Source organism: Xiphophorus couchianus, chromosome 2 (assembly GCF_001444195.1).
Source record: "Xiphophorus couchianus chromosome 2, X_couchianus-1.0, whole genome shotgun sequence".
Lineage (NCBI taxonomy): Eukaryota > Metazoa > Chordata > Actinopteri > Cyprinodontiformes > Poeciliidae > Xiphophorus > Xiphophorus couchianus.
The window spans coordinates 464,375-475,758 of NC_040229.1; the positions used below are offsets into that span (position 1 = coordinate 464,375).

General features: G+C 36.2%; 1 protein-coding gene across 3 annotated transcripts in view; it reads left to right on the forward strand.

The window, feature by feature from the left end:
• Window positions 1–11,084, forward strand: part of LOC114136717 (double C2-like domain-containing protein alpha) — a 58,048-nt gene extending 46,964 nt beyond the window's left edge. For all 3 annotated transcript variants that reach the window (XM_028004940.1, XM_028004932.1, XM_028004924.1), the window contains exons 9-11: window positions 6,191–6,272; window positions 6,397–6,493; window positions 10,456–11,084. In XM_028004940.1, the coding sequence (XP_027860741.1) occupies window positions 6,191–6,272; window positions 6,397–6,493; window positions 10,456–10,592 (316 nt within the window). In that variant the 3' untranslated portion in view covers window positions 10,593–11,084. The remainder of the gene's footprint in view (window positions 1–6,190; window positions 6,273–6,396; window positions 6,494–10,455) is intronic.
• The last annotated feature ends 300 nt before the right edge of the window (window positions 11,085–11,384 follow it).

Here is an 11,384-nt window from a genome sequence, read left to right on the forward strand (position 1 = left end):
CTAGCTTGACTTTGACAACCTTAACATGTAGATGTGCTGAGGAATGCGGCGTTCTGCGGATCAGTTGCAAGAAAACGGCGACCCACATATGAACTCTGACAGATCATCAGTAGAGCAGGTGTTTAACGTAGCTAATCAACCGCTGCTGTGTTAGCCATTTATTGGTGACAATTTTTAGAGTCAGATATAAAGACTGTAATGGATGTTGGACTGAATGGGGGAAGCCGGAGTACCCGGAGGGAACCCATGCATACACGGGGAAACTCTGCCACCGTGCAGCCCTCGCTTTTTTATATATGTTGCCTCACATTATTACTGGTTCATGTTATGTTTATTTATGTGAAGCATCCCTGTCATGTTTGGTGGTGTAGTGGAGCCAACTGCAGCACTGAGAACAATTCATTCAGCAGGTCATGTTTTCATCATTAGCTGTAAGTGGAAAATCGTCAGAATTTCTCTGAAATGTCTTGTATTCAATTCCTCTAAAGGCCATCACGTTTTTCCATAGTATGTTGTATATATATATATATATATATATATATATATATATATATATATATATATATATATATATATATATATATATAAGCATATATATATGTTTATATATATATATACAGTATATACTGTATATATAATGAATGGGGGAAGCCGGAGTACCCGGAGGGAACCCATGCATACACGTGGAAACTCCCACCGTGCAGCCCTTGCTTTTTTATAAACAGAAGTATAAAGGACTAAAACTACCATAACTAAGAAAAACTATAATAAAACAAAGCAAGATTTAATTAATTAATAACTAATAAAAATGAGCAACTACACTCTAAAAATGAATTAAAACAAGTCACAAAACAATTTATTGCAATTTATTGATCGCAATAAATTGCAACCAATTACTGGTTGCATTTTTAGAGTCAGATATACAGACTGCAATGGATGAACGTGGATGTTGGACTGAATGGGAGAAGCCGGAGTACCCGGAGGGAACCCATGCATACACGGGGAAACTCTGCCACCGTGCAGCCCTCGCTTTTTTATACAGACGAATACAGGAACTAAAACTTCCACCAAGCAATATTTAACTAAAAATAACTAATAGAAATGAGCAAATACTAGGGAGGCCCAGATTATCTAACTCTCACCTCTCTTTTGAGTATAAAACATCAGCGCTCCATGTTGGCTGGTTTGCTCTTATCTTTATACTGTCGCATAAATGATGGGGTGACAGCTTTTTTAAAACACCTCCAAAATGAAACCTCTTTCACTGGGTTATTGTCTTCGTCAGAGGTGGTGTCATGATTTTGTCCAGGTTTTGACTGGTGCCTGATGTTCTGTGTCTCCATCTTGGTTTTTGTGACAATCTTCGGATGGACTGCTTTTGATTGTTGCCTGATTTTTTTTGCTGACACAAATTGGCGGTGGACTGCTTTCAATTTTGAGGTCTCTGGAAATTCTGTCTGGGTTTTGACAGACTTTGCTGTCTTTTTTTGAGGTTCTGGGGACTTGGACAAATTTTCTACTTCCTCTGAGTCTTGAAGCTGTCGCATCTGTTCATAGAGCTGGAGCTGTCTCAAACAACACTCATAGCTATTTTCTAGGAAAGTTCTCCTTTCAATTCCCTCAGGTAGCGACGCAGTTGTTTTCCACAGTTCTTGAAGAAGATGGTCTAAATATTGTTGAAGGTCAACAATCAATTTAAATAAAGGTTGTGGCTCTTTTGGACATGGGAGAAGCAAAGGGATGGGGATTTCAGTGTTGTTGTGTTTGTAGCCTTCATCTTCGGAGGTTTGGTCGTCAGGGACCTCAGGGACGTTCTCTAACTGGACATTTTCTACGGTTTGATCGTGTGAAACACCAGGGACATTCTGCTCTTCAACATTTTCTCCAGTTTGTTCATCATCGACATTGTCCTCTTCAACATTTTCTACGGTTTGATCGTGGGAGACATCGGGAACTTTCTCTACCTGGATGTGTAATGGTTCAGACACAGTTAGAGACGTTGGTGTATTTTTCATGTCTTCATAGGTCAATGGCTCTTTCTCCGCTGGTTCATCGTCTGTCTCCGGTGCTTCATACATTGATTCATTTTCCATATCCAGTTCAGTAGAGACGACAGTTTCCCTGTTATGAGCCTCCTGTTCTAAGCAGTCTGTCTGATCATCTTGATTTTTCAGAACAGTACTATCATTTTTTTCATCAGCATTTTCTGTGGATGAAATCTTAGAAACCGATGGAGGGAAATCTTCTTGTGAGGTCTTAACATCCTGAGCAGATTGTTCCTCTTGTGTTTCAGGGATAATTTCCTTTATGGTGATCTGTAAGGCGTCCTGCATTTCAGTGATTTCAATTGAAATGTGTTGATTAATAGGAGCGCGTAGCTCCACCCAGACCTTCAGTGGTAGCGGCTCCTCCTTCTTCTTCTTCCTCTTCCTCTCAGGTGGTCCGTTCTTTCCTTCATCATCCACAGTCTCCTGTGTTGCATCGATGGGTTCAATGATGAGTGAATCGTAAAGCTTTCCGGTATCGTCATCCAAACTGTGTTCATGTTCTGCTAAACACATCTTGAAGGGCACCTTCTTTTTCTCGCTATGCATCGTCGTCTGTGGCTCAACTTCCCTCACAACAACATTGTTGGGTGTATCTATCTTAATGATAAGCTGGTTTGACGACATCCTTCTTTCAGTCAGAGATAAATCCGTTTTCTACTAGATTCTGTAAAGTATCAAGCAAAGTTGAACTTCTTTTGAGTGTCGAAAGGAACTCCCAGGTGAATGTGTCGCGAACGGCTGCTATGCGGTTGTGACAAAGGTTGATCAATATGACAAGCCTAAATAAAGGTTTGATGTCACAAAATTCTGCCTATGACACGGTAGTGTGATGTCACACATTGTGACATTACACTACACTGCACTACGGTGATGTCACGTTGCCATGGTTTCCTTTGAATTCAAACACTGATACTATAATATTTCAAATACTCAAGAAAACATCAGTTTATTCAATACCATTTATACATAAGTAACATATATTATATTGTAAACTGTTTATTTCTTTAGCAGAATGGCATGTTATGGTAGTAGGAAAGTAGGATTCAAATTCCTTTTAATAATATTTAATCAAGCTGTTTCACCTCCTTTTGTGTAATTTGTCTGTTCAGGTGAATGAATACTTTTAGTTACCAAGTCTTTGACGCTGTAATCGACGTTGTGTGTCCAGCTTTTGTGGTTCTGAGTCCAAATTCTTTTGCCCGTCTGGGGTTTAGGTGTTGCATACCAGACGTCCAGCATAGATTGATGCTCTGACAGTTCACACCTATTTCAGGATGAACTCTCCAGCCGGCTCTGTTTTATTGCCTCTTATGTTTTGGTCTTATGAGGCCTTTGGAAGACGCTAGATGACATTTTGTAGGCATTTTTTAAGATTTGAGTTAACTCCACTGAGGATAATGGTGACAAGTTATCATTTCGTACATGGAAGCTATTTTAAAATGTATGTTACTCATATTTAAAGGTGTCATTGTTGACGTCTTAAAAAATGTGCTGATCTCCAGCTCACAGAGTATCATCTTTGGGATGTGTTTTACCACAGAAGGGAATCAGATTATAGAGATATTGCTAGTGTCATGAGGTCGTCTGGAGTTTCATTACTCACTGACGACAGGAAAGCGTTGCTGTGTGTCTCTGTCTGTGTGTCAGTGGCTCCACCAGGGAGGGCAGGAAGGTCCTTCAGCTGAATTATGCAACTTGACAGAATGTGAACGAATGAGATGTAAAATCCCTCTGTGTTGTCACTGGCTAGGGATTGCTGCTGTGCCTTTGAGGTTGTTCTTGACATGATTAAAAGGTTTAAAACACAGCAATAGCATGCTTCAAAGGTACATTTTTTGCTTAAATTAAATTTGCTTCTATCTAGAAAGTTTTTATTTTACAAAGAAAATAAGAGTTACTGCAGACATTTAGGTCTGAATCACATTACAACCAGCTTTTAACTTATCCTGGCAAAAATTATCAATAATATTTTAAAGGAAGCTAATATAGCTAAGCTAATGCGGGGGAAGCTTTTGTGGCTAATATACAATTTAACGCTAATATATGTAGGTTACCTATATTTTATGGCACCATTCCCTTTGCTAATATACAGTATGTGTTGGGCAGTTATAGCTAGATGGGTATTTTATTCATTCTGTGTGAGTAGAACAACCGCTAGGATAATATAAGACAAGCTAATGTAACACATACAATAGTTACATCTAAGTAAAAAGAGCTAATATAGATTATGCATTAGCTACATTTATGTAGAAGAACTAACGTGGCTAATACATTAGCTACACTTTTGTAAATGAAAGAGGACCAAATGTGACTCCTATATGCTACTGTGCTACTGATGGACTGGCTAATATAATAGCTAAATTAATGCAAGAGAAACTAATGAAGTTGCAAACACAGAAGCTAACACAGCTAATATAAACATTGAGTTAATGCTAAAGGATAAGTTATAAAATAGCAAAACATCATATAGTAGCAGCTAGCATAAAAGCTAATATACCTAACATATTAGCCAAGCTAAAGTGAGTGAAATGTTGCTAATATAAGAAGTTAGTTAATAGAAGAATAGCTAATTTCTTACATCTGTCTCTTAAACTCATACAGTCATTGAAAAGTTAACTCTTAACTCCTCTAAAATGGTTTTGTTGTTTGATAAAAAAGAATAAATAAGAAGGAAAGGCAAGAACTGCAAACCGATGTTTGTATTTAGACAGTAAAATTTTTGTTCTTTGTCTTTTTAGCTGGTTTTACACAAACAACAAGATTAAAATATAAAAATGTCTAATTTCTGATATCTTACAGTGCACAGGACTGCAGTTTGTCTTGCCGTTTTCTCTATTTTCTTCTTTCTCATCAAATTTTCTCACCATCTTCTCAGCATCACCCAAACCCACTCATCCTTCTCTCACCCATCTGATACGCCGTTCGTCCCATCAGGCACCTGCGTTTCGCTTTACATGCATGCTCACATCTTTGGCCTTTGGCGGGAGCTTCTTCCCAGATGCTTTGTTGTGTCTGAGAGCGTGTGGGAACATACGCATCCTGAGCTGTGGGTGGTGGGTGGATAGCAAATGTGAATAGTGATTTTTTTTGCCATTCTCCTTCCAGCTAGCTCAAAAATATCCTACGAATTTAAAGACAGCCTGTAAACGCTGCTGCTGTTTGCAAGTCTGTGCTGTGTTGCTGAGCTATTGGTTTTTCTTTACTATTTGACACACTAAGTTAATTTAGTTTGAGAGTTGGTTTGTTAAACAGAGTTGGGTAGTAACTATGATAGCACTTTATTTGAAGGGATGTGCAACGTTAACACTTTTAATTGACTTTTAATATGAATTTTGCATTAAAATGGTCATTACTTACCAAATGATGCTTTAAGACTGCAGTCATAAACATTCAGTCTTATGCATAACCCTTCAAATAAAGTCTTAACGTAACTAGTTATACTTACTTGAGAAACATTTTGAGAAAAAAAATACTTTTAGAACTATTTTTACTACGCTGTACTTTTTACTTTTACTCGAGTAATTTTAATTTATGAAGTGCCGCTACGCTTTCTTGCTTAAAGTTTCTACCCACACTGCAAAAAACTCATCTAGTTTCTAGTGCAAATATCTTAGTACAATTAGTAGTGAAATAAGACAAAACTAACTTACAGGAAACATTTCATATAATCGCAGTGCTATTGCAAGATTAACTAATGTAACAGCTAAATTGATGCATTCATTTAGCAATGATAATAGTAATAATTATAACAAAGCTAATTATGCGCATTATAATTAGCTAATAAAGCTAAAACAAGAGAAGCTGACACTGTTAATATAAAAAACAAGTGAATGCAAAATGAAATGTAAAATAGCTAATCTAATAAAAGATTAAATAAGACGGTAAATTTACCATTTACTGCCATTTGTCTAATATATCTAATATAGTAGCAAGGCTAGTGCAAGAGGGGCTAATCCAGCTAACAATAAAGCTAAGCTAACACAAGAAAAGCTAATACAAGCGAAATGTTGTTGAATAGTTGAGTAACTGTTCTGATCTGTGTTCCTGGAAATGTCTCTAAATTTATGCTAAATTTATCTTTGCACTTTCCTGCTGAATTTTAAGGATCAGTCATGATTTGTTGTCATGTTTATCTGTTTCAGGTACCTGAAGCCAGATGTTCAGAAGAAATCCAAACACAAAACAGCCGTCATAAAAAAGACTCTCAACCCAGAGTTTAACGAGGTAACCTCCATGTTTGTGTGTGTAACTGTGACAGGCGTTTTTGATTTCAGAGTTTGCTTCTTTTCATCTTCCACCTAATTTTAGAGAATATTGCGTGACCTTCTGACCTCTTTCTTCTCCCCAGGAGTTCTTCTATGAAATCTCCTTCACGGAGTTAGCTTCTAAGACACTGGAGGTCACAGTTTGGGACTACGACCTGGGAAAGTCCAATGACTTCATAGGTGAGTTTATTACAAAAACACTGATGAATAATAATAAAGGTGTTTTTGTCTTTTTAGACCTAATTATTTCTAATAGCCTCATGTACAATTCTAGATGTTGGCCAGCATATTTGTGGATGTTCTGCATTAGCTGTTAGCATAAGAGCAGTGTAGCTCTGTGTATACTCCAGATGGGTATCGGTTTGTTTAAAACTTACCACAGGCTACAAGGTGCAAGTGATCACATCTATTTGGGTTGTTCTAGTTAAATATATTTTCCTGCCTCTGTTTCCTCAGATTTGTTTTTGTTTGGATTTCTGATGTAGAAATTGGAGCCAAATCTTTGGGGTTCACCTTGTAAAGTTACACAATCAAAAATTATCAATAATGTGGGTTATTTAACTTGTCATAAAAGAAAGATTTTTTAAGCTAAATATTTAGTTTTCTACATATATGCTTAGTTTTAAGCTAAATATTTAGTTTAGAGGTAAATATATACCGTCAAATTAAAAATTTAGCTTGCTACCTAAATATTTAGCTGGAAGTTAAATTTTTAGTTTGAAGGTAAATTTTTAGCTGGTAAATTAAATATTTAGTTTATTAGCTAATAATTTAGCTATTTTGTTAGCCAGCTAACTAAATATTGACTGGCTATTTAGTTAGCCAGTTAGGTGGCTAACTAAATACTTAGCCAGCTAAATATTTGATTTGGATGTAAATATTTAGTTTGAAACCGTGACATTTATAAATTAATTAGAAATATGACTTTAAAAAATGACTTCCCATCTTTTTTTCTTATTACTCGCTACATAATGGGTATTTCTATGGTTAACTTTTGACTGTGTAACTTTATAAACGTCACCTCATACAATCTGACCTCTTCTTTATTTTTATTCTTCAGTGACTAAAAGACATTTTTTATAAATCAAGTCTCAGGTCAGTAATAGATGCAGGCAGATATTTTCAACGGAAAGTGTTTAAAATTTTCAAAAGAATCTCACAAATGAATGATTTTTAACAACATTGGAGGTAAATAATTGTATAAAAACAGTTCATCACTCCTTTAAGGCGTGGCTTTCAGGAAACAGTGTTTCTGTGTGTCGAATGAGGCCCCTGGTTCTGGATCTCATTGCAATTTAAATATATTCTTGTGATGTAATGCAAGTAATAGTGAATGCTCATGGGCATCTGCAGAGAGCCGCTGGGGAGAATTTCATGGTGTGCAATCTGTCAGCGAAGGCGACAAGGGCAACCTAACTTATTAATATTTAATTTGTAATTTCCACTTTCAACATTTAAGCTATGCATGTTGAACTCGCTCACCTTTTAGACTTTAAATCTGGAGTCAGACATTTCATACTTGTTACTTATTTACACAAGCAAAAATGATTAATGGTACTAATTAACAAAAAATCAACGAACCTTTAAAAAGTAAGAAAATAACTCAAAATCAAAGCTAGAAATCAGACTCATGTTTTCTTCCAAATCATGTATTACATTTCAGCCAAGTAAAAATATACTTTTTTAGTTATACAACTAAAAAAGTATATTTTTGTTTTCCTGTTGAAGTATTTACTGCTATTTCAGCACTATATGGTCACTATTATGGTCAAAATTCTGATAAACCCAATTAAAAAAAATACATTATTTATCCCAGAAAGAAACTGACTGATCTCCCGTAGCAGTCAGTCAAGCAACAAATCTGAGGAGGCCTCTGACTGAAGACTTTTGCTGTTTGATTCATCTCTTTCATGACATGACGACAGCTGAATTTCTGGGCGGCAGAGACAACATTTCACAGTAACAAACTGCAAAAAACTCAAATATTACCAAGTATTTTCCTCTAGTTTTTGGTGCAAATATCTTAGTTTAAATTTAACAAAACTAACTTCCACGGGACTTTTCTGTAAAATATAGGAACTTATTTTAAGTCAATAATTACTTAATATTGATTTTAAAAAATATTAGTTCTACATGCATATTATTTCACTTATAACAAGACATTTGTTGTTATAAGTTAAATAATTTACCAAACTAGAACTTTTTCATTAACATTATGGAATTATTGACTTAAAAAACTTATGTATTTTGCTCAAATGTTACCTGTAAATTACTTGTTAGAACAAAGTCATAATTTTGACATTATTGGGGCCTGCCCATGGCAGGCACCTATTGTTCTACACCTCAAAATAACTGCCGCTTCCTACTACCGTTAATGCGGCTCGTACCGCTGCATGCCCCCTCACAATATATATATCAAAACGTGAGGCTCAATCCCGTGAGGGGAGCTATTACTTTTGTTGGCATTTCGAGTAACTGTGGCGACATAATTAACAAAAAACGAGCCAAATTTAACTCAAAACAAAAGTCTAACTGACACAAAACAGTGTCAGTTAGACTCAAAATAGACATAGAATTTAGTCTGCCTCTCTGAGCTGCTCTTTAGAACTACAATGACTGAAGGTTAGAACTACAACATGGCGGACACTGAGTGCCTACAAAAGAGGTCTGAGCTGAATGTCAGAACTACAACATGGTGGAACTGTCAGTTACTACAGAGGAGGACTGAGCTGGCCTTTAGAACTACTTGTGTTTTGGGCATTATATAACTGATTTTATCCAACCATTGTTACACATGGATTTAGTGTGGCAATTTAAAATGAAGCTTACTGAAAATTTCAAAATAAAAGCCTTGAATATTTTTACATCATGTAGTTGCTCTTTTTGGCTTTATTTGACTTTTTCATCCAAAGCACTGTTACACATGATATTAGTTTAGCTCTTTGAAATGAAGCATACTGAAAATTTCAAAATAAAAGCCTTGAATATTTTTACATCAGATAATTGCTCTTTTTGGCTTTATGTGACTTTTTTATCCAAAGCACTGTTACACATGGGATTAGTGTGGCAATTTAAAATTAAGCTTAACAAAAATTTCAAAATAAAAGCCTTGACAATTTTTACATCAGATAATTGCTCTTTTGAGCATTATATAACTGATTTAACCCAGCAATTGTTACACATGGGATTAGTTTGGCACTTTGAAATGAAGATTAACAAAAATGTCAAAATAAAAGCCTTGAGAAATCTTACATTAGGTAATTGCTCTTTTGAGCAATAAATAACTGATTTAACCCAATGACTATTAGACATGGGATTAGTTTGGACCTTTGAAATTAAGCTTAACAAAAATTTCAAAATAAAAGCCTCAACATGCCCCTGAGGTTAGTGCACCGCCGCAGGCGGTGCAATAATATTATTCTGCATTATCTTTTTCTCTCAGGTTAGGGAACTTCCTTGCTGCGCAAGGCAGTTCATTAGCATTAGCATTTTAGCTTATATAAGCTATTAGCTATTTATTTGACTTATTAGCCATGTTTAGTCTACTGAATGGAGTAATACCATTATAGAGAACATCCTAGTGATGTCCCACATGCTACTGACAGCAATCACGCTAACATTAGCATTTTTGCTAATTTTAGCTGATACACTTACTTTATCATACTGAATGGTGCAAGTCAATGTTAGTAAACATTCTTGTCATTGTATTCATATGATTGCAGCTTTCTTTAGCATTGATGCTAATTTCTAGCATCATAACGCTGGGTCCAAACCGACGGGCACACTTTGGCAGGCCCCGGTTAAATTTCCTCAGGAATTTTCTAGTTTCATATATTTTTTTAATTTTTCTTATTATGGTCCTAACACCCCATCATAACTTTCAGCTATGAAATCATGACATTTAAAATTAGAAACCTATAAAAACCTAGATATATTTTTAAAATCAGAAATATGAACTTAATGAAAAGTATGTTTAATACTTCCTTAAAAGTTTTTTTTGTAAATCTCATGGACATATATTCTAATTTATTGAATACAGCGTGTCTGGGTTTGACATTTTGATGACATCATTAGAGGTTCAACCTGATCCCTCGTCTCTGGGGTTGAAAACTTTTCTTCTTCTGCGTCTCTGCTCTGGTTAGGTGGCGTTTCCTTCGGCTGCCAGTCGCAGGGCGACGCTCTGCAGCACTGGATCGACTGTCTGAAGAACAAGGGCCAGAAGGTGGAGCGCTGGCACACCCTGACCAATGAGCTGCCCGGCTCCACGGTGCAGGAATGAAACCGGGACAATTCGCCGCACGCTCTGAGCACTTCCTGCATGACTGCGATGGATTCATTTCTCGCTGACTTTCTACCAGGACTGAAAGAAGCAGTAATCTAATGTTTAAGCTAGATGGATGTAATTTAAAGGTGAACTATTATGCTTCCTTCATCAGGTGAGGATAAGTCTGTGGTCTACACAAAACATGTTCATCACATTTTTTGCACAAAATAATGAGATTTTTAATGAGTTCAGAATGAGTTGTTTCAGGGCCTCTGGTCACTTTAAATCCATCCCCCCACTTAGCGTTTACACTCGCAAGTGGAAATGGCTGCAAACAGACGCACAATTATACAACCGTATCTCTGAAAAGCACTAGTAGAGCCTCCTGCACAACCAACAAGAATGATAAGTCTCAATCGTAAGTCAACAACAAAACACTTGCCTTTTCTAGCTGCCATTATAAAGCAGTAAAACCAGCGGGAGCTTTGCTTTGGTTGCTAGGTGACAGGCGGAGTTCCGCTGGGGTTGCTAGGTAACGGCGCAGTGGCCCTAAAAAGAGCTGGATGTCTTTTTTTTTAATCGGTTGGGTTGTTTTAAGAAGCAGTTGAGACCCAAATGGAAGAACAAAAACACAAAATATTAGAAAACTAACTTACAAGAGCTTGTTTTAAGTAATTAATTCCTTAATATTGATGGAAAGTACTAATTCCAATTATTTAATTTAGAACGAGGAAAATGTCTCATTATAAGTAAAATAATTTACCAGTGGAACTAAAACCTTTAAATTAAAAATAAGCTCCTATTTTT